General features: G+C 48.5%; 1 protein-coding gene across 1 annotated transcript in view; it reads left to right on the top strand.

Moving 5' to 3' along the window:
- The window catches only part of NOVA2 (NOVA alternative splicing regulator 2), a 62,408-nt gene extending 52,017 nt beyond the window's left edge, over positions 1-10,391 (top strand). The window contains exon 4 of the mRNA XM_035121034.2: positions 990-10,391. Coding sequence (XP_034976925.2) covers positions 990-2,006 — 1,017 coding nt within the window. The 3' untranslated portion in view covers positions 2,007-10,391. The remainder of the gene's footprint in view (positions 1-989) is intronic.
- Positions 10,392-24,327: the final 13,936 nt, after the last annotated feature.

Below are 24,327 nucleotides of genomic sequence, written 5' to 3'. Positions count from 1 at the left end.
GCTAAAATGTGGTTGGGCTGAGATATTTGATGGTTGGGGGAATCAATGAAGCATGCTTAATGTAGTTTAAATGTTATATGCAAGCAAATACTAATTTTAGCCTGTGCAAAGATCTGTGCATAAGAGATATGCATGCTTCATAAAGGGCAGTAGGCCTACAGAAGGTAATCATAGCTTCGGGAAGGCTCAGTTCAATCTACAGCATTTACTCCTGTGTTGTTGTTGTTGTTGTTGTTGTTGTTGTTGTTGTTGTTGTTGTTGTTGTTGTTGTTAAATAGTTTTCATTTGATTTTTCAAATATAGATTCATAACAAAACCAAATACATCTCCATATACAGAGATTTCTCTGAATCTCAAGACCTCCCCCCCCATCACCCCCATGAGTCCTAATGTCAGCGTTTTCAACCGGATATTATATCAAATCTACATTTTATATCTATCCATATTATCCATAGAGATTGTCACATTACAAGTGACAATCTTCTGATCGGCAAGCCTTAGACTCTGTGGTTTAACCCACAGCACCATCTGCATCCCTTCTAATATATATATATAAAGGTACAGGTAAAGGGACCCCTGACCATTAGGTCCAGTCGTGACCAACTCTGGGGTTGCATGCTCATCTCGCATTATTGGCCGAGGGAGCCGGCGTACAGCTTCCAGGTCATGTGGCCAGCATGACAAAGCCACTTCTGGCGAACCAGAGCAGCACATGGAAACGCTGTTTACCTTCCCGCTGTAGCAGTTCCTATTTATCTACTTGCATTTTGACGTGCTTTCGAACTGCTAGGTTGGTAGGAGCTGGGACTGAGCAACGGGAGCTCACCCCGTCACAGGGATTCGAACCGCCAACCTTCTGATCAGCAACCCCTAGGCTCAGTGGTTTAACCCACAGCGCCACCTGGGTCCTTCTAATATATATATACACCCGTACAAAAAAATGAAACCTCAAAAACCTCCTCTTCTTCTCTCGTTTCCCCCCAACGCAGGCCAAGGTGATTGTTCCCAACAGCACAGCCGGGCTGATCATTGGCAAAGGCGGAGCCACGGTCAAGGCCATCATGGAGCAGTCTGGAGCCTGGGTACAGCTGAGCCAGAAGCCCGAGGGCATCAACCTCCAGGAACGTGTGGTGACCATCAGCGGCGAGCCCGAGCAGATCCACAAGGCGGTGGACATCATCGTGCAGAAGATCCAGGAGGACCCGCAGAGCAGCAGCTGCCTCAATATCAGCTACGCCAACATCGCTGGCCCCGTGGCCAACTCCAACCCGACCGGATCCCCTTATGCCAACTCCACGGACGTGCTGCCTGCCGCAGCGGCCGCAGCCACTGCTTCAGGCCTGCTGGGCCACACCAGCCTCGCCGGGGTGGGAGCGTTCCCAGCCGCTCTGCCGGGCTTCTCCGGCAGTGACCTTTTGGCCATCAGCACGGCTCTCAACACCTTGGCGAGCTATGGATACAACACCAGCTCTCTGGGGCTCGGCCTCAACTCAGCCGCCGCCTCCGGAGTGCTGGCCGCCGTGGCCGCCGGCGCGAATCCAGCCGCCGCCGCTGCCGCCAACCTCTTGGCATCCTACGCCAATGAAGCGTCCACCAGTACCACCACCCCAGCCGGCGCCGTGGGGGCCTTCACGTTGGGTTCCTTAGCCGCGGCCACCGGGGCCGCCAATGGCTACTTGGGGACAGCCTCTCCGCTGGTGGCCAGCTCCTTCTTGGCCACGGAGAAGCTGGTGGAAAGCGCCAAAGATATGGTGGAGATTGCCGTGCCAGAGAACCTAGTGGGCGCCATTTTGGGGAAAGGCGGCAAGACGTTGGTGGAGTACCAGGAGCTGACGGGCGCCCGCATCCAGATTTCCAAAAAGGGGGAGTTTATCCCGGGTACTAGGAACCGTAAAGTCACCATCACAGGCACTCCGGCCGCTACGCAAGCGGCGCAGTATCTTATCAGCCAGCGAGTAACGTATGAGCAAGGAGTCCGTGCCACCAACCCACAGAAAGTGGGATAAGAGAAGGCCGGAGGGAAGTCTGGGGGAAGGAGTAGAATTCAAGTCAATTCTTTAATCATTAAAATTGTAACCTACCCAACACCAGCCCCAGTCCAGTGTCCATCTCTCTCTCTTACACACACACACACACACACACACACACACACACACACACACACACCCTTCTGGTTGAGAAGCAGCCCAGCATTTCGTTTTCCTGGACCTTTATTTCGCCAATGGTGCAACCTGTTTGTGTGTGTGTGTATATACATACATATATATATATATATGGCAACATTTTCTTTTCTTTTTGAGTTGATATGGATTTTAATAGAAAAAAAACATTTTTTAAGAAAACAAAAAATTCCTCTTTCTTTCCCTCTTTAATTCTGAGTTTCTTAACCAAGAATCCCGATTGGGGGTGGGGTGGGGTGGGGGAGATCCGTCTCGTAATGTCTCTTCCCCCCCCCCACTCCCCAGAGTGTCAAATTCCTTGACGGGGAGTGGGTACCTTGTATCCTTCTTCAGGCCCACGCAGAACATCAATCTCTGTAGATGCTCTGTAGACGGGGTTTCAGAATATATAGCTATATATCGAGGGAAGCAGAGATGGGGTTCATATCATGGCCTAGCGGTTCACAAAGTGACACCTGCCCCATGACCTTGAACTCTGAAATTGATGCAGCTCTAGATCTAATACGCCTGCATTTCGTAGTGAAGCTAAACGTGGGTTTTTCTACCTATAGGTAGGCGTGGCTCATTCTAAGGTGAGGTTGAGGGGTTGGAGTGGAATGGGCTCTGCATTGGGGAAATGGGTTGGTTGAATTGATAGGCTTCCCCCCCCCTTTGATTTTTGCTTTCTTGTTTTCGTCTGTTTGTTTTTACAATTCTTCTATGCATACTTTCATTCGGAGGGGAGGGGAACTGTGTACGTCCTCCTCCCCCCCCTTTCCTCAGCCCTACTAATCAGAAGAAACAAAAAAGGCAAGGTAAACTTGTTCAGAAAGTTGTAGATGAGGGTGCGGCCCCGTTTATACTGAGGAAACAGTCGGAAAGGCTTGGACCCGAGTATTCACAGTGGGTCATTTTGGGTGAGCCGTGAGTCTTGACGGAGCTCTGAGCTTGTGAGCTTGCTCCTCCTGCGAATGGATGAGGGCCAGAGTTGTAAGAGAGGCGATGCGAATGAAGAACGAGGTCAAAGTAGCGGGGCTTCTTCCTGTGGATGCGGAAGTGGCGCTCCCATCCCCATGACAGGTGATACAAGCTACTTTCTCCTGGGGTGTCGCCAGGCGGCGGCCTCCTTTGATGTGCTTGGCTACTTCCTGTTGTGGCGCCTCTCAGGAATCTTGGTTTCTCAGCATCTGGGAGTGCCACTTCCTGCTAGGCTACACACCCCACATAGGCAAGTTCCCTTGCCTCTGTCCAGCAAGGAGGAGGGAGCTTCACTCGGTTTTTTGGAGCCAAAGGCTTGTTTCCTTTCCGAACAGCCGCAAAAAAAACACCCCAGCTTTCTCAACAAGTCCACTGCCCTGTTTGATAAAAACCCAGGGGCCGGAACTAGGAAGGGAAGGGCCCTTTTGACTGAGCCCTGGGTGCTTCTGTCCAGGCAGGTGTGATTGGTCCACCCTTCAAAGGTGCCACAGTGGAAGCCCAAGGGCATCACTGAGCTGCCATTGTCAGTATTAGCTCTCTTGAGCAGCACCTGGCGGAGTATAGCTACTCCGAAATAAACGATATGTTGCCAAGGGGGCTGTTGAAGGCCTCTTTGGACCCCCCCCCCCCGCCCAATTGCAGCTTCCCTTCGACCTGCTGCCTCTCCCGCTGGCCTTTCTATAAGCAGTATTACCAGCGGCAAGAAGGGCCTTTATTCCCAGTGACTGGCCCAGTAGGGAACCCAGTTCCCTGGCACTTCCTGTTTCCGGCGCCCTTTGGACGGTGACAGATGCTGGGCTTGAAACCCGTGAAATGGTGGGGTACAGTTGGCTGCAGCAGCAGCAGCAGCAGTGCGACTCCTCCTTTCTGGGCCCTCATCCCCCACAACTCAAGTGGCGGCTTTCAGTTCGGTAGCCCGAGCACGGGGCTTCTGTGTGTTGCTCTGGCCTCTTATCCCTCCATATTTGCTGGCCGCCGAAGGTTCAACACTGTCGATAGCCTTTCCCCCCCCCCCATTCACTCGCCCTCAGAAGGGCAATAAATAAACCAGGGTTATCTCCCTGCTATGTTTACATATAGGGCTCGCAGCAACCTCTTTAACTCCCGGAGAGGATGTGACCCTATCTGCTTTTTGAAGGTGCCAGCATTTTAAATAGGAGCATCCCTCATCCCAGCTTTCGGTGTTGCGTGTCTGTTTGTTGTGCTCCCTTGTGGGAACCTTACGAAGACCCCAGGGTTTGCCAGAAGGCTGAAGCATATGCAGTGCAATGTCAAACACTGGGTTGCATCAGTCTTTCTTTCTTTCTTTCTTTCTTTCTTTCTTTCTTTCTTTCTTTCTTTCTTTCTTTCTTTCTTTCTTTCTTTTTTCGATTAGAAGGTTGCTTGGAAGTTAGGTTTGAGCGGGGGTGGGCCTCCTGCTGCTGGTTTGCTCTGGCGGCGTGGCTGTTTCCTGTTCCAGAGCGGGACGATTTCCTGCGTCCAGTTCTCAAAATGTGAAGTGGGTGTCTACCTCGTCACCCGGACCTCGCCGCGATGCAGCGTACCTGTGGCACGGCGCACGACTTCCTTTCGAGCTTGTGCAAGGCGCGAGCGACCTTGCAGCCGTCGTGGCTGATGCTAGCCAGTGCGGTACTATTTTAGGGTGACCTAACGTGAGCATCTCTGCATACATTGGCTTGTTTGTCGTAAGGTTGGCGGCGGCAGATTTCCGTGCAGCTGAATTTGCGGGGAAGAATCCTGTTTGGAACGGCTGAGACGTTTCGAATTGGGTCAGGAGCCAACGGGGGCATATTTGCGAAGAAGCGGGGTGGGGTGGGGGGACAAGCTAGAGCAATGGTTGTGCCGTCTAACCTTTTGGCGGCTTCTCAATGCACTCGTAGCTCTCGTTAGCACAAATCTTCTCTCTTGCAGCCTAGATGTGCATCTCTCCTCCTTACCGCAGCTTTGAGGTGTGGAGACTCGTGCAATATTTTGCCCCTTGCTAGAAGGGAAACACTTCCTCCCTAGTTCTTTCTGAAGCACGGGGCTGGGCTGGGGTGGAGTTGGGAGTCGGAGCGGTGGGAGACTTCTGCACTTTCCCCCACTTTCTCTAGGCACCTAGGTGATTTTGAGCAAGGGACAGGCGAGGCCGGTGCTCGGGCCGACTCTGGCTGAGAGATGGGCCCTGATCTGGGGAGGCAGGGAACTCGTTGCTTATTAAGTCTCAGTTCCGTTTTCCTTCTTAGATTGAAAGGAGGGTCTTAAGGCTCTAAAACCACTAGGGAGCAAAAACAAAAACAAAAACTCAAAATGTGAAACTTAAATACTAAAAAATAAAATAAAAATAAGGAAGCAATATCTATATAGCACCTTGCACTGATTTTATGGAGTGAGGGAGAACTGCCACAGCCAGCATATTATCTGCAAAAGATTTTGCCGGTCAGTGAAAGAAATGGCCAGTGATCCAAGGCTTCTATTGACGCTGGCTGAGATTCCGGGCCGCCCGGGTGGTGTGTGTTTTTTTGAACAAAATATTGCTGCTGTTTTGCAAGTGTGTTGCATATCAAGACTTTTTGTCGGGTGGGGGCGGGGGCGGGGAGGAAGACGAGGAAATGTTTTTGTGCCAAACTCTTAGTCTGCGTCTTTTTTAATACTATGGATGTGTAAGACAAAAAGGGACACCCCCGCCCCATCACCCCTATCCTCACAATGCTGCAGGTATTTTGACCGTATATTCCAAGGCTGTGATTTCTACTCCTTCCTGCTGTTTCTTCCCCTCCCCTCCCCTCCCGCCCCTTCTACTATGGGATCTCATGAGCAAAGATGAGACACTTCCATTATCCAAATTCCGTGCCAAGGAAACCCCAATTCTGCAACAGAGAAAATGTGGATTCTGCAACCTGGGTGAACTATGCTAACGAGGCCAGTTTGCATATTTTCTCTTATTTTGCATGCTTCCCCATTTTTTTGCAGAATGCCTCCTACTTCTGCTAGTGATGGGGAGGGGCAGGATGTGGGCTGGGGTCGGCTGCACTAAAGCACCCCCACCCCAGCCTGGGAAGCTTCCTCAAACTTCTCTGCTGCTCAGAACCTTTCAATTGTATCATTGAAGCCATGTGGATCAAAAAGTCCTGTGGGTGCCCGGGGCCATGAGTGCCATGCAGTGTGCATGGCCCTGGCACTGAAAATTGCCCTTCGTAGGGAATTCTGTGGGTGCTCAGGGCACCTAGGGCCCTAGGGAGTTGTTCCCATCTTTCTACAGAATTAAAATAACTTGAGAATCTCCCGGCAAGGACAGCAAATGCCCATCCTGGCTTGTGACTGAGTTGCCCACATTGCCGAGCGTGTTGCAGAATCTTTGTTGCACCTCGGAAGACACAGAAGACAGTCCAGTCTATGCTCTTTGAAGTTGTGGGATACAGTCCCGTCTGTGGTAATCTGCATTGGAGAATTACCTACTGCAGATTATTATGATTCTTATTGACATTTTGACTGGAATGAATCCCCTGTCTATTGGCCCTTGGGCCCCTGTCTGAGAAAGCAAGGCTTGCACTTAGCTAGGAGATCCATTGAGCCGAACCATTTGGATTCCAGCACGGAGAACTGAAACTGCTCCTAGCACAACATAAGTATGGCCTGGAGGTTTCTATATGCACTGGCTTTGATTGCAAAAAAGGCTGGCGAACAAATCTGGCTGTCGGCTCACAATTCCCTTTTCTGCTTCCACAAAAACACCACCCATATGCGTGTAACTTCTGGCAACTGGCTCACATGCCCCAAAGTCCGTGAAGCCGTTTCCATTTTATTTTAGTGGGTCTTCTCAAAGGTAAACATCTCCATGGGCTCACGTGTCCTTAACTTGGGGACTCGCTTTGGCTAACAGAACTTGCACACAGAGCTCCCTGCTGAGAATGCCCAAATCCTTTTGGTGCTGAGATCCCTCCGTAAGTAGCTCTTTCTGAAAAGGCTTCCTGGACCTGATTCTCTCCTGCGTCCCCTTCCTGCCAAGACCCTGCTGCAGAAAGCACACACAGTGCAAGTTCCCCTGAACCGAATAGGAGCTGAGCTGTGCAAGGGCAGTGCTACTGTCATAGCTGCCAAGTTTTCCCTTTTCTCGCAAGGAAGCCTATTCAGCATAAGGGAATTTCCCTTTAAAAAAGGGATAACTTGGCAGCTATGGCTACTGTGCACACCTCCTGTCCATACCACAAGAGCTTGTGCAGGAGAACTTCCCCAGTAAATTCTTAGCTCCTCCCCACCCCTTCACTCCTCCCTTTCAAATCCACAAAATTGGTTTTTCTCCTCTTTTATTTGAGACTCTGGAAGGGTGGTGGTGGGAGCAACAGGGAACCGTTTCTGGCCCCTGCAACTTTGGAACGATTAACTGCAGCCGTCCCCAACCTGGTGCCCCCCAGATGTTTTTGTTGTGGTTGAAAACATCTGGAGGGCACCAGTCTGGGGATGGATAGATTATTGTATCATACCAGAATGTATTTTTGGTGGAACAAATTACCATCAAGAATAATATTGACATATCCTGTTTTTAAAAGATGCACTTTCTTTTCCATTTTTGAAGTGCCAAACTATTATTTATACAGAACATGCAGCTATTTAATTTTTTTAAAAGGGAGAATTGTTGGGAAGGGGTGGGGGGGTGCATTTTGATATTTTAAAACTTTTTTTTTAAAGCAAAGTGTAGAACTTGTCGATGGATCTGAAATCGGGATCCATAGTGGCTTTAAAAACAAAAGAAATGTTTCTTTTAAAGAGAGACCTTTGAGGTCTTTTCTGCAGCTGTCGGGAACCTCTATAGTTCTTCTGATGCTAATCTATAGTAGGTAGGATTCCTAAATACTTTGCAACTTCATTCAAGGGGAGCCCAGTTTGTATTCTGGCTCTTCTGGGGGGGGGATCTGCTCAGTGAAACAGTGTTTGCTTTGCTTTGATTTGGTGAAATCTGGTGAAACACCTTACTGATTTAAGAGCAGGGAAAGGTTCCTTAACTCTGCTTTAGCCGAAATTCCTACCACCTTGTAGATATTGTGGTTTTGCAGTAAGGGTGAAAAAGGAGAGGGGGCAGGGCATTTGTGTGGGAGACCTTTAAAAACCCATCTTATACTGTAGATTCATACCCAGCATTTTCTGAGCTCTAGCTAGCGAATGGTCGATATCCTTCCTCCAGCAAACCGGGTCATTGTTTCAGGTTGGAAAACATCTCTCTCTCTCTCTTTGGGCATCCAGTGGGAACAGGGCTCTAGCTTTGTCCTGCCAAAGTCCTTTCCATTGTTTTCCAGTGGAATTACTTCCTACGAAACCTATTTCTTCAGAATTAGATCTTGTGGATTTCAGTGGGATGAACTTGCAGAGTGAATTAGGGCTCCCTCCCTGTGTTGTGGCTGGATGTTCAGCTTGGCTGTAGCCGGTGTCTCCCTTGCTGTTTTCCGTGCTGGGATGTGATTCTGTTTCCCCTCCTGTCCCAAATCCCCTTAAGTCTGACCTGCTTGAGATACAATTCTCCTGGTGTACCTATTTTGGCCATAGCCATGACTTTGATGACCAGGAAAGAGGCAGAGGGATCAATGTCAACCATCAAAATGTGTGTCTCTGAATTGTTGGGTTTTCTGCCTCCTCTCTCTTCACCAGATTCCACTACCGGGATTTACCAGTTCTTCCTGATTCCCCTTCTTCCCTCCTATTTTTAAATTAAATTTCAAAAGCACTGATTCCTGGGTGTTTCGGTCCCCCGACTCTTAATCCTCTCCACACAACCACACTGGTGCTTGTGGGAAGCGGTGGTCATGCCTGCCGTGTCGGCAGCTGAGGTTTGCAAGCTTTCTATGTGCCAAATATGAACCAGACTTTTATGGATTCAATAATGGAAATGTTCCTGAAAAGAGGTCAGCCATGGGAGGGGGAGGCATGGCATGGCTGGACTTTACTGCTGCCCTCCCACTCCAGTCTAAAGAGAAACTCCACTGTCACTGCTGCCCCGTTCAGGAATTGCCCTGTGAACCACTCGCAGCTGCTGTCTCATGCCAAACAGGTGCGGGCAGTGCTTCACGCTTCTGAATCAAAGGAGCAAGAGACAGCTTTGGAAGTTGGGGCAGAAATAATAATAATAAAGAGGGGAGAGTTTCCTCTCTTATGAAGAATACTCAGTCTCGAAGGGCCAACATTCATGTGCATATTTCAGCATTAACATATGCACACTCCCTATGCTGGAAACCCAGGAGCAGTGTGGGGGGGGGGAGCGAGAACCGTCTTGTTATCATCTGCTCTCCACTTGCTGTTCCCCATGCATTTACCATATCACTGTTGCTGTTTTCTTTTCTTCAGTTTCCAGGCAATTGCGTTCCATGAAGGGGGTTTGGTGACGGGATGAGAAGGGGGCAAAAAAAGGGGGGGAAGGAAAGGAACGTGAGGGAAAAGGCTTTCGATAAGGTTGAATGGGAACTTTTCCAGGCGAAACTCCTCCTCTGCTTGTCTGTACATCCCAGTTTTGAGTGCCAAGCCTTCATTCCCCCCCTTATGGTCCCCACCTTCCTCAAAAGCCTTTTTTTACTTTGTGTCAAGACACACTCATTATCTGGAGCATCCTTTCCATCCAGCATTTTGACAAGTTCGCACACCACAAAGTTCTATATATAAATATATATATAAGTATATATATATATATTATTTTAAAAAAAACTTATCTAAAGCAGCGTGGGACTATTTATACATTGGTTGGCTACCTCCGGACTGCTTTTTTTCAAATCCACCTTCATCCTTCTCAGCATCAAGAACATTTCTAGCGTGTTGTTTTTCGGGGGACACAGCCTCTCACCTTTCAAAAGTTTGTTTCTTTTTTTCTTTAAAAAAAAGGTCAACTTTTGCTTCATCCGAATTTGGGGATATTCCATCTCGAATTCTCTCGCTGCCGGGGACAGTCACCTTGTTTCAACCCGTCTTCTGAACTTCTGAGCTTCACCCTTCCATCATTTTGAACTTTTTAACCTCCCTCCTTCTGTGTTCATCAAACCTGTGTTTTTTGGATTTTTTCCTCATCTTCCACATTACAGGAAAAAAAATAAAAAATAAAAATAAAATAAGTTTTTTAAAAAGTATATATTATAAATATATAAATATTAGGAAAGAAAGGAAAAGTGCAAGAGACTGTCAAATTCTTATGATTTAAACTATGGAATGGGATGATTTGATGTCACTTTTTCCCTTTTAACTGTGAACAAAAACGTTTCTTCACCATCGCTTCATTGTAAATACTCTTGTTTCTGTTTAAACATGTTGGCGGCGGGGCGGGGGGTGGGGAGGGGAGAGGGGGGGAAAGGGGGACCATTAATTTTGTGTTTCCAAACATTCAGAGACATGTTTATGCATAAAAGTGACAGAGGATTGAAAAGGAAAAAGGGAGCCACAAATTGGGGAGCAAGTATTCTTCTAATACTGGGGTTAGGTGTTACAGCCGGGACGGATATTGCTACAGGGGTGCTGCACTTTGAAATCCTTCTCAGAGTAAACACCAAAAAACGGCCATAGCTCAGCCCCTACCTGGCATCTCCAGGTAGGGCGGGGAGCGTCTCCTGTCCAAAAACCTTCAGAGCTGCTGCCAGTCAGTGTGGACAATACTGAGCTGGATGGACCAATGGTCTGACTCGGTATAAGGCAATTTCCTATTTTCTGGGGGGCCCCTGCTGTACATAATAAGTCCCCTTGGGGTGCCTCAAGCTTTGGGGCTGCAATGCACATGCTGTTTGGACAGAAGGCCTCAGCATCCCTAGTTAAGGGCTGTGGCTAAGGGGTGGCGCAGCTGCCTCCCATGCAGAAAGCATCTCCAGATCAGGCCTCACCTGAAACCCTGCATATCCCCCACCCCGACAGCCATTGCAGGCAATGCTGAGAATACTGCGGCCCCCCAACGGTCTGGGTTGCGATAAGGCTATGTCCAGATCTTCCCTAGAAATCTAGATCCGTCCTTTGGGGCTTGCTCAGCCCGCTCGTGCTGTTAAGGGAAGGGCGGTGGAACAGCTGCTTTGTGCAAAGAAGGCCCCCGGTTTGATCCCGGCAACATTGACAGGTAGGGCTGGGGCAGACACCAGCCTGAAACTGGGCTAAGTCAATTGACCGAGGGTCTGGTTTTCAGGCCGCTTCCTCCGGCATTGGGCTGGGAGAGAGTGAGAGCCACCACCAGGCATTGCAGGACTGGATGGGTCAATGTCCGGACAGCTGTGGGGCAGGGTGGGCAGGGTGATGGAGTTCCTGCCCCCTCCATTCGCTTGACATCTGCACAAACCTCAGCTACCTTTTATGCAACTTGTCTCCAGCCATTCTGGATTTTTTATTTTTTTTATTTTGTTCTCCATCCAACCTCTCCTTTTTAACAGCGATCTTATTTATTCTCTTGGGGTGGTGCCAAAGGGGGAGGCGAAACCAAGAAGGGCGGGGATACGGCTGAAAAAGTGTTTTTATTGTTTTTTTAAAAAGGAATTAAAAAGAGAGCGAGAGAGAGAAACCGAGTCAGCAGGTCCATTGCCATGGCTACGTAGGGGGAAAAAAGAGAGAGAGAGAAATCGAAAACAAATCTTGAATGTCTTGGTAGGTTTGTGTGTTTAGTGTAAAGTTGTGTATTGATTTTGTGCTCAGTGGAGTCAGCATTTTTTTAGTGCTAATACTATTAACTCATTTCTGTCATGATAAATGTCCATTCATGAGATCACTTCCGTCTTGCGTTGTCGTTTTTTCTTTACATTTCACAACAATCTCTTAACCCATTTTTACTAATGGAGTTGGGGGCATGTGTCACAGCAAGGAAGCCACATCGCCAGGCCTCATCATCTCCCTTCCACACCCCTTCCTTGTCCCATTAACAGGGTGGCTTTTGGAGCAGCCTTCACTAACCTGGTGCCCTCTGGAAGTTATTTGGACCACGGCTCTGCCCAATGGGAGGCAATGGCGGAGGGCACCGGGTTGGGGAACCCTGATTTACAGAGTAGGCTACAGGTGCTTCCTGCCAGCTTTGAACTGAGGGCAGGTCAGCCGTTCCCAAACTGCGTGGCTGCGAGAGAACGGCTTGGGTGTCGTGAGAATGTGAGGTTGAAGGTTGAGCCTGCGAGCCGAAAGCACTCTCCCACAGAGGAGGCTTCCCCCACTGTCTCTCTGTATGAGTCTCCATTCTGTGGTCTTGCCTCCCTCCCACAGCCTCTGCTTGAAGCGGTTCGACTGCGTCTCAGCGTCAGGTGTGATTAAACGAGCAAATCGCTCTAGGTGTGAGATGCATGGCAGGACGGCTCCTATTCTTCAAGGAGGTGGTCCGCTGCATCTCAGCATGAGGCACTGATCTGGGGGACACATCTGTTGGGCTGCAGGTCATTTTGCTGCGTCTCTGGTTTGCATCATTCAGTAACCCCCTAATGCACTGATGCAGCAGATATACCAGAGGAACTCTGCATGAGTGACTGCTCTGGACATCTTCTTTTTCTAATCTGGAAGCACGCTTACATCAGGGATTCGTGCAGAGATGCAGTGGGCCGCCTCCTTCAAGGTTATGGGGCAATTTCTTTCTACACACTAAAAGTAAACCCTTTAGTGTGCCTCTAATTTTAATTTGGGTGGGCGAAAAGTTTGGCAAAAGCTGGCTTAAGACGTTTTGATCTGGAGGAAGAAGGCAGGCTTGAGGAAGGGAACCCCTATGCGTATAGTGAGATTATCCACTTCATCCTGTATGTTTCCCCTGGCATGGATTTCAAAGAGAAGGGACCGACAGAGCATCCTGAATCCAGCTAAGCAGGTCCAAATTTCTGAGGTTTTATGATCAGTCTATGAATTTGCTTATCTGAATTCAAGACCGGATTTCTAAACTTAAATCCTGGCTGGATTTTAGGGTGGAAGTGCTTCTCTTATCTATACATATATATATTGGGTGTTGTAATGCCTGTATTCTGTCACTAGGGGTCAGCAATTCTGTCACTAGGGGTCAGCATGGTGTCCTGCGCGTTAGCATCTGGCTTCCACCAGCATTATCACAGCCCTTTGTAACTCGGTGGTGCAAACCAGGGCAAATAGGTGAACAGAGCAATAGCCACTGCTGTGTGTTAGAGCAGGAAACCCCTTTCCAGGCACCTGGGAGCAGACCGGATACTTTTTTGAGCAATTAAGCAGCCCCAGGGGCACCAGGATAAGGACCATCAAAGAAACTGGCTACTCAAAACTATGCTACAAGACATCTTCCTCCTCCCAGTGGCTTTTATTTATATATAAAGTAAATGCAATTGGTGGCTCACACAGAGTACACTTATGAGAAGCAAATGCAGGTGGGCCTTTCGGCACATAAATCCAGCTCCTGGCGCCTTCTCACAAAAGATGAAACTAGAACAAGACACAAACTTTTTATCTGAAACGCCCCTGTCTCAGGCACACAGCCACACTTGGAGGCATGAGCCTATGCTTCTTGGCACCGAACGATCCTAGAGGGAAATGGGAGGGAGGGTGGAAATGGAGAAGTAAACACTGCGTCGGAGAGCTATAGCCTCCCGCCCAACCCTCCAGCCAATCTGGTTCCTGTATTGCCGGGGGTTGGACTAGATGAGCACTTCCGACTACAATTCTATGATGCTGTGGTTCTATCTGGAGGTGTGTGTGTTCTCCCATTCCCACAACCGCAGACACTGTTGGATGGGGGGGTCAGGGGAGCACACCCACCCAGACAAGGGGCTCATCTCTCACTTGTCCCCCAACTTCCCCCACCCACCCACCAGCCATTGCTGGACTCCTGTCATTAACACATACTGTCATTTTTCGTTCGGAGATCTTAACACGAGAGGCACCGCTCGCCCACCTATGGGGCCAGTAGTCTAGGTCGGGGGTGGCCAACACCCAAGAGACTGCGATCTACTCACAGAGTTAAAACTGGCAGTGATCTACCCCCCTTTTGGGGGTTCGGGTCAAAGTTGTTGAGTTTTTTCAGGGAGGAGGTAAAATGTTGAGCTTTTTTCAGGGGAGCCACAGTTGTTCAGCTTCTTTGGGGGGAGCCAATGATCTACCAGTAATCTACCGCAGAGGTCCAGTGATCTACCGGTAGATCACGATCTACCTGTTGGACATGCCTGGTCTAGGTGGAACCACCTTTCATCAACTCAAGGAAGCAAATAGCAACAAGGTATGCGGAGGAAACCTGTAAAAGCCACTTGTGTTGCAACAGGTGCTCTGGTCCATATATAAACCAGTTTATAATAATAATAATAATTCATTATTTATACCCCGCCCATCTGGCTGAGTTTCCCTAGCAACTCTGGGCAGCTTCCAGCAGAACATTAAAATGCAATAATTCCAACGTTGCATCATTTACCGGACAGGGATGCATGGATAGCGGCTGATTCTCAATGGCTTCTATTCAGTTATAAGGCCCCTAAGAAATAATAATAATGATAATAATGATAATAATATATTTTATACCCTGCCATCTGGCTAGGTTGCCCCAGCCACGCTGGGCGGCTCCCAACAGAATATTAAAAGCACAATAAAATGTCAAACATTTAAAACTTCCCTAAACAGGGCTGCCTTCAGATGTCTTATAAAAGTCAGAGAGTTGTTTATCTCCTTGACATCTGATGGGAGGGCGTTCCACAGGGCAGGCACCACTACTGAGAAGGCCCTCTGCCGGGTTCCCTGGAACTTCGCTTCTCGCAGGGAGGGAACTGCCAGAAGGCCCTCAGTGTCTGGGCTGAACGATGGGGGTAGAGACACTCCTTCAGGTATACTGGGCCTTTGAGGCCATTTAAGGCTTTCAAGGTCAGCACCAACACTTTGAATTGTGCTCGGAAACGTAGTGGGAGCCAATGTAGGCCTTTCGGGACCAGTGTTATATGGTCCTGGCAGCCACTCCCAGTCACCAGTCTAGCGGCCGGCCGGCCGCATTCTGGATTAGTTGTAGTTTGTGGGTCACCTTCAAAGGTAGCCCCACGTAGAGCGCATTGCAGTAGACCAAAACCATTGATGAAGAGCAAGCAGGGCGATCAGAAGCAGCCCTCCTGGGGGCTGGAGTAAATAATTTTTTCGTATTTATAGAATTGGCATCTCACTGTTTCTCCAAGGAGCTCAGTACACCATCCTCCTCCCCCTGCCTCATTTTTCATCTCACAACAAACCTGCGAGGTAGGCCAGAGGCTGTGACTGGCCCCAAGTCTCACCCTGTGTGAGCTTCATGGCTGGGTGGCATATTTGAACCACAGTCTCCCGGATCATAGTTTGATACTTGGGCCATGAAACACATTCCTAGCACCTCCTTTACCTCAAAAAATTCTGGGCACTATTGTTTAGTCTCAGCAACCTCAAACAAGCTACAATGCCCAGAATTCCTGGGGTGGGTGGGGAGAGATGTGCTTGAAATGGGCTTGAGAGACATAGTGTAATTCCTGCATTGCATGGGGTTTGACTAGATGTCCTTTGGGGGTCCCTTCCAACTCGACAATTCTATGCATGTGTGTGGTGTGCAGCCTCTCGCCGCTTGGGAAAAGATTGACGCTCTCTCCCCACGCCCCTTCCCGGTTCACCAAACCCAACAGATCTTTATGGGATATTTATTATTTTATTCATTTGCGAACTGCCTTCCACGTAGCTTTCAAGGTGATTGCCAAACACACCATGGGAGCAACTAAAAATAGTTTTAAGAACAGAACAAAACAGCAAGTAAACATAGGCCTTTAAAAAACCCCAAAAACATACAAAATGAACACCCAAAGGCAAGAGAGACCTTTCCGTCACGCTGGAAAAGCTTGTCGAAACGAAGACGGAAAATGTTTTCAATTTCCCCGCAAATAGGTGGCTGCTGTATCCCAACAGGGGTGCTGTTTTGCAAAATCAGGGCCACCGCGCAGAAACCCCTGCTCTGAGTTAGGGCTCATCCCAACTTCCACTTGTCCCGTCGGAAAACCGGATCTTTACTGCCAAATTGGAGCAAATGTCAGTTGGGTTTTCAGCAGACTGACTTTTGCTCTGATTTGGCACTAGAGAGTGGGTTTTCCCGGGCAAACCGCAAACACCCAGACCCATGCTTTGTAGGCACAGGAGCGGTGGGAGTGTGCATGAGCAGAGTGGTATTTTAGGGCCTTCTGGTATTTGGGGGACTTCAAAGTCTCCTGCAGAACTCAGTGACCTACTGAGTATATAATGAATAAAGTGGTCTCTATCTAGCAGGTAGCCAGTGATATTCTTTAGGATTGCAATATTTAGCCAACCAGTTAATCCATTTGTTTCAATGTGTGTGTCCGGGGGGGGGGGGACGGGGGACGGACATGCCCCTGGTTACCCATATAAGTATTTATAAAAGAAGGACTTGCTCATCTAAGTGCTCCTTCAAAACAATCAAAAGCAAAGCCTCCTTAGGAAAGGCAGACATTTCTCCTCTCTCCCGCAACCTCTCCCAAGACGGCACCTGCGGCAATGCTTGGGTGCATCAGCTAAGGACAAAGAAATGCCAATTTCTTCAGAACTGCTGTGGATCAAAGTTATCGAAGAGATATTGATCCTGCTTTTTTCAGACCCAAACACTTGTCTGCGGAGTGACCCGTAGAAACAAAAATAGCATATCTTAAAAGAAAGCAAGAAATAGCTAATGGTTCTGTCGAGCATGCAAAATGCATTCTGATTTAACCAAGTAACTTGATTCACACGCTAATCACCCAGGAGAGAGCTAGTCCCATCGAAGTCGCCTTAACTTAATTAATTTCCCCAAATCAGTATTGTACCTGGTAACCGGGATCACACACACCCAATTTTCCTCTAAGTCATTACCCACACAGAATCACCTGCGGGGCTTAGTATTTTGTATTTCTTCACAGAAACCAGGACTAAGCTCTCAAACAAAAGCAGCGTTTCTGAGTCTTAATGGTGAATATTCTCTGAATGTTCTCTGGCTGTGCAATTTCTTGCTGGCTATTTTGCATTCAGCCTGGGTGCCTGATACCCAGAGATTTCAACATTTAATGTTGCGGCAGTCCATGTTTGACAGCATCTGACAAGGAGCAGCCCAAACTGGACAGCTGAATTGCAATCAGACTGAATCGATGCTTAAGTCCAAACATTGGCTGGAGTCTGATGTCAACCTTTTCATTCTCCTGTCCAAATGTGAAATGCTGACATCCAAATCCGAATGGTGACATTGGGAAATTTGACAAGTGATCAAAACTTTGCAGAAATAAATTTCAGCTTTATCTCATTCTGGACAAACATTCTGGGGTTGCATCATGTTATATTTCGTTCCTAATTTGGACCCTGGTTAAATACCTCCACTTACCGGTAGAACTTTCATTTTGCATTAATTAGTATTAAGAGTCCATTCTGCAGAGGATTTGAGGGGTGTGTGCAATTGATTTGTCCTGATAGAAAGAAATGCGGGTTCAGCATCGGAGACTGGGAAATGACGCAATAAACCACTGCTGGGTGTATAAGTTAAAAATAACCCACATTTTAAATCTTAATAGTCATACTTGAAAATCTCAAAACAGAATCAAAATCTCAAAAAAATATTTTGGGGTGTCAATTTGAATGTCAAATCCAAATTAACAGATTTTTCCTTCAACCTTTAATGTCTGTCTGTTTCCTGGATGGTAATATTCCAATTTAAATAACCTTTTTTAAATGCATGTCTATCAAAATGATGGTTTTTCAGGAAATTGGCTGTCATATGAATATATAGTATAGGATATAATTGTGTCGCCACTGTTCCTGCTACCTCTGTTTCCCGTTCACTACTGGCAGGAGCAATCTTTCTACAAGCAAACTCCCCATTTATTGAATGCTGACTGTTTTAATTCTAGCTCAAAAGGTACTGGATCGGGAGGGGGAAATATAACATGGTTGCATATATTCAGGCAGGGGGAATTTGCAAACTCAGACTCAAAACCTGCACAGTGTTCGTTCCCTCTCATGCTTACATCCACCTGTACAGGTGTATTTGCAAAGTGCGGGTTGTGTGCCAGGTAAAAGCTAAAGGTAAAGGGACCCCTGACCATTAGGTCCAGTCGTGACTGACTCTGGGGTTGCGCGCTCATCTCGCATTATTGGCCGAGGGAGCCGGCGTATAGCTTCCAGGTCATGTGGCCAGCATGACAAAGCCGCTTCTGGCAAACCAGAGCAGCACATGGAAACGCCGTTTACCTTCCCGCTGTAGCGGTTCCTATTTATCTACTTGCATTTTGATGTGCTTTCAAAGTGCTAGGTTGGCAGGAGCTGGAACCGAGCAACGGGAGCTCACCCCATCACAGGGATTCGAACCGCCGACCTTCTGATCAGCAAGCCCTAGGCTCAGTGGTTTAACCACAGCGCCACCTGGGTCCGTGTGCCAGGTACCCTCTGCATATTCACATCAGGAAGAACTTTCTGACGGGAAGAGCTGTTTGTTAGGGCCATCCATCAGGGATGCTTTAGCTGAGATTCCTGCACTGCAGGGGGTTGGACTAGATGACCCCTGGGGGTCCCTTCCAACTCTACTATTCTGTTTCTAAGACTTAAGGCCATGCTTGGGGGCCAGTCTACCTGTTAGGGCAGGCATAGGCAAACTCAGCCCTCCAGATGCTTTGGGACTACAACTCCCATAATCCTTGACCACTGGTCCTGTTAGCTAGGGGATGATGGGAATTGTAGTCCCAAACATCTGGAGGGCCAGAGTTTGCCTGTGCCTGTGTTAGGGTGTCTGTCAGCTGTGCTACCCATCATCCCCAAGCCTCCCTCCCCACCATCGCACCCCCCATTCGTTGCATCCCACTTGTCTCACCTGAAGCCACAATGTGTGTCTGGCAAGAGTGCATCCTCCAGCTGTGTTTTCGTGACAACTTATGTTAGTTTATGACACCTACAGGATTTGTAATGTTGCACATGGACAGAAGACCACAAAGGTCCCCCTTGTAAGGACCTCACCGGTTCCGCCTGCCCATCCCTCGCAGGCTTCATAACCTTATTGCCTACTGCCAGAAATCCAAGGTACACGGCCTCTAGCGATGGAGGTTCCATTGGCCTTGATATTTTATCTTGCGTATCAATTGCATTTACAATATAAGTGAAAAAGATCGTAACCTCAATGGGAGAAAAACCATACCTCCAAGGAGCTCAGGGGGATGTTTATTTTCTCTCCCTCCCCTTGAATCTCCAGCTTTATCCACACAACAGCCCTGCGGAGAAGGTTATGCTGAGAGACATGGACCCGCAGTCACCCACAGAGCCAGGGGATTTCAAAGCCGGCCCTTGTCTGAACCACCACGTCACACTGGTTCTTGATGTGGCTCATGGTAGCCAAGGGTGAATGTACTTTTTGTAAGATATATCTCCCAGACAGCAGAAGGATATATAGCCTTAAAACACAAACAAACCTGGGGGGGGGGGTGTCACATTTTAGTGGGCTGTTTCACTTTGGCAAACTAACGGATTCATAGATTAAATGTCGATATTGGTAGCTGCATAGCTTCCTACCCATTTTGGGACTGTATCCAAGGATGAAATTGTGGTCTGGCCTTTTTGCATTTTGCCACCTGTCTGATCCCCTCTGCTGTAAGCAGGTGACTTAAGACTCACGCTCCAGATGTTCTCGGTGCCGTAAAATTCGCTCCCACAAGCGTGTTGTCGGTGCCACGTGGGTCCAGGGGCTGGTAAGTCCTGCCACAGACGAAGCGGTGCCCCCTCCCGCTTTTCTCGCAGGGCGGGGGACAAGGTCGCACCAGGCCTCCGTCATTCTCCTCGGCGGAGAGGCTCGGAGACAGAATAGGATATGACAAGCCCCATCGAGGGAGAAGATGCTGTAGTGTCAGAACCAGCCGGAGCCCCTGAATTATTCACTAAGGTGTCCCCGGAGAGGACGGTACGTGCAAGGGGGTGAGGTGGGGAACTCGCTCTAGCCAGAACAAGAGGAGGCAGTAGCAGAAGAAGAACATCAACAGAGTCCTGCTAGATCTGGCCAAGGGCCCATCTAGTCCAGCATCCTGTTCTCACAGCGGCCAAACAGATACCTGTAGGGCATCTCTTCCCTCCTGTGCTTTCCAGCAACTGGTACTCTGTGTTGGAATGGGACAGTGTACCTGGCTGTTAACCAGAAAGGTTGGTGGTTTGAGCCCACTGAGGGATGGCTGTGGACAGGACTCAGGGTCCCTTCCAACCCTACATTTCTATGTTTCCATGATTGTTGCAGCAACACTGTTTCCCCACCTGGTTTCCAGGATGCAGGACAAGATGGGCCATTGGCCTGATCCAGCAGGCTCTTCTGCTGGCGTTCAGAGGAATACAGTCCCTAACATTGTGGGTGATACATAGCAATCCTGGCTTTCGATGGCCGTATTCTCCATCCACTTGCCCAACGAAAGCCATCCAGCTTCTTCCCACTCTGTTCACTTTAGCTCCATAGGGTTGCCAGGGAGATCACAGGCAGTGGCCCCTGGAAACGGAGGTTAATTGGGAGAGGGCAGCCAAGGAGGGCAGGCTCCACCCCACCCCACCCCACCCCACTGGATAAACTTCTCCAAGTTTACGGCTTTCAGTCACATGATTCCCACAATGCCGCCCCCTCTTTAAAAATAGACACAAATAATGGTTAATTATTTTGACCTCGTCTCACCCTAAGTAGCTTTGAAATCCATTAATGGAGCAGTGGCACCCTTCAAGACGTCTCATGTTTCCTTGTCCTAACTTCACATGCCCTGTCTGTGTAACAGCGGATATTGAATAATCCTTGGGGCGTTTCCAGGCTCTCTCGCCATTTACTAGTGGGATTCAATCCCCTATGGGATCAAATCACAAATTTAGGTTGCGCACAATGACAGCCGACTGGGAGGTCTTGCACATCAAAACCCTCTTCCCCAAAAGATCACAGACTTTTTGTGAAGAGGGATGGAGAAAGGACACTGGAAAGTGTGGGATAAGGCTTGCTGCGATGCAATGGTTTGTAACCTCGTCTAATCTCCCTGCAAACAAATAAAATGATGCTCCTTAAATAGCAAAGATAATCTAATCTCCCTGCAAACAAGTCAGCACCCTTAACAAACTATAGTTCCCAGGATTCTTTGGGGGGGAGAAGAAGCCAGGACTGTTTAAAGTGGTACGATACTGCTTTAGACAGAGTGTGGATAGACCCATATTATATTTGTGTTTTGTGTTGGAGAGGGGTAGCGTTTAGGTTTCCAGTCTCAAGTACCGAAACAGACTGGGTGGGACCTTTTTAATGGCACCCCAGTAGTAGGGTTGGGCTCTGTTCCCGAAACCCACAAGAAGACATGGCATGGATTAGGCCTTCCTGGTGAAGAGTCCCAGAAAGCCTCTTCTACCTCCCTCCCTCCCTCCCTCCCTCCCTCCCTCCCTCCCTCCCTCCCTCCCTCCCTCCCTCTCCTTCTCTCCTTTTCTCACCTTCCTTTACATTCCAGCAGCCTTCCCTTCAAGGAGACTTCAGGGTTTTCATCTGGACCGCGTTGTCATGGCAACAGGATGCAGGCTGGGCTTGGGGAGGCGGATGGATTTGGACAGGAAAGGGGAGAGGGAACCAAGGAAGGGCCTCCGTGCCGCAGCTGTGCCATTTTATTTCAAGGCTGCTTAGGATGAAACAATATCGAAACACAAACAGGAGGACGGGTGCAGCACCTCGCCTGCCCCCCGCCCCCTCGCCTGCCCCACAGCCCACAGCCCTGGCAAGGGCTGCAACCATATAGTCCTTCCCTGCCTAACCCTCTTTTAAAGTCGCCCAAGTTCATGGCCATCGCTCAAGTTGTCTAACTCTCTTTTGAAGCTGGTGGACCCTCACTGCCTCTTGTGGGAGGGAGTTCCACAGTTTAACTACGTGCTGCCTGGGGAAAGTTTCATCTGTCCTGAATCTTTCCAGTGTTCAGCTTCACTGAATGTCCACACATTCTAGTGATATGAAAGAGAGAAACTTTCCTCTGTCCTCTTTTTCCAAGCCATTCATCATCATCTCATCATCAGTATACCCCACTTATCTGGCTTCTGTCACATCTCCGCTTATCGTCTTGCCCCTTGCTCACCTTTTCTCTAAACTAAAAGGTCCCAAATGCTGCAACCATTCCTCATAGGGTCGCTCCTCCATCCCCTTGATTGTTTCAGCGGCCCTTTTCCAAACTTTGGGATATCCTTTTTAAGGCAAGGTGACCAGGACTGTGATAGTTACAGGTAGGTAGCCGTGTTGATGTGCCGTAGTCGAAACAAAATAAAAAAATTCCTTCCAGTAGCACCTTAGAGACCAACTAAGTTTGTCATTGGCATGAGCTTTCGTGTGCACGGTCATGCCATAGATTTGTAAAATGGCATCAGGATCTTGGGCAGTTTTATTTTGAATCCCTTTCCTGATGAATATTGCATCCTCTCCCCCAGGTGCTCATCTGAAATGGCCCATTGAGATGGAAACGGAAATATAGCTGGATTATAGGAAGCTTGCTTGCCTTGGACCATTGCAAACCTTTTTAAGTTTCCTCCCTGCAAATCAATATGGCTGGGGCTGATGGGAGTTGTAGTCAACAGCCCTGAGATCTGCGGATGAAGGGCGGACTACAAAAAACAAAACAAAACATCTGGAGGGCGCCGGGTTGGCATATTTGACCTAGCTTGTATGTTGAGGCTAGCCTTTTTTAAGCCTCTTATTCTCCGTGACTCAAATCTCCTTCCTAAGCTAAATGCTAGGATTCTCTCTCCTCCCCCGAAATATGAACTTAACAAGCGCAGTCTTATTTTAATTCAAAATCTGAAAGAGAACAGGCATATGGACATGCTACAAAGCACATTTACCAGCCATTCCTAAAACAATCTCCTATTCCACCCCCTCCACCCCAGTTCCGGCCCCAGAATATAAGACTTAAAAGCAGAAGGTTTACATTATTTCGGGATTATTTAAAGACCAACTGTAGGTGTCTGTTTTTGCAAGGAGCATATGAAGAAGAGAACGGCGTAGAGATGATGTCTGAACAAAATTCTGCCTAAATTTCTTCTTCCGAACCGCCCCACATTAACCCAACCTGCTATGCTAAAGGAGTTTGGTGCTCTCTAGTGGCACTTTGAGCAAACAGCACAGCATGGAAAAGTTGGCATCTGCGACTGTGTTTTGGTCTCACCGGCTAATTGGGAGTCTCTCTTATGGTACCCGGAGGGTAGGCTGGTTGCTTAGCAATGGCAATACGAATTGCTCGTCACCTGCTGGGCCAGGTTGCAAATGCTTTCTGTGCTGGGTGATGCGGTTTAGTTTCAGAGCTGGGGCTCCATTAAGCAGCTACGGTTGCCAGCTTCTTTTTCTGACACAGCTCCTCTGCTTTTCACCATGACATGCCCTGCAAAAAGCATTCCGTGATATTGCCAGTACGATGATGGGCTTTGGTGATTTGAGACTATGGTCATGGAGGTTTTGCAGGGGATGTTCCAACTCATCTTTCAGAGTCAAAGGCCTGGATGTCTCCCCAAAGACCTGCCCTGGCCGGGGAAGGACTGCAGCTCAGCGACAGAGCACCTGCCATGCATGCAAAAGGTCCCGAGTTCAATTCCTGCCAGCGGCTCCTGGTAGGGCTACAGATATCCTGTCTGAAGCCCTGGAGAACCACTGCCGGTCAGTGTTGACAAGACAGAGCTAGATGACCAGTGGCCCGACTATGGTGTACACACACCATAGGTACAAAGTGCACATGACCCCCCCTCTGAGAATCCTGGGAACCGTAGTTTGTTGCGGGTGCTGAGAATTGTAACTCCGAGAGGTGTAAACTACCGTGCCCAGGATTCTTTGGGGGAAGCCCTGCACTTTAAATGTGAGCTGTATAAAGCACATTTAAAACACATGATCTCCCCCAAAGAATCCTGGGAAACAGAGTTTAAGAACGCTAGGAATTGTAAGCCAGTGAGGGGTAAATTACGGTTCCCAAGATTCTTTGGGTAAAGTGATGCGCTTTAAATACCTTCCTTATGTTCCTATAATTGCATCGTTGGTTGTGAGGAGGTGGGAAAGGAATACCCACCCCCATCCCAATACAGTAAATGGAGTTCTGAACTTCTTGCAAGAATATTACATTGACCTCCTGGCCTTCTTACAAGGAGCTCAGGGTGGTCGACCTAATTCTCCCCTGCTTTTAACCTCACAACCAGAGCCTTGTGTGACTGGCTCAAGGTCAGCTTCCTGGTTTTCTGGGAATTTGAGCCACCATCTCCTCAGTCTTGGCCCAACACCCTAGGCCAGGCATCCCCAAACTGCGGC

Source organism: Zootoca vivipara, chromosome 6, assembly GCF_963506605.1.
Source record: "Zootoca vivipara chromosome 6, rZooViv1.1, whole genome shotgun sequence".
NCBI classification, from domain to species: domain Eukaryota; kingdom Metazoa; phylum Chordata; class Lepidosauria; order Squamata; family Lacertidae; genus Zootoca; species Zootoca vivipara.
The sequence above is the reverse complement of the archived record's forward strand: the minus strand, read 5'-3'. Positions and strand labels throughout refer to the sequence as shown.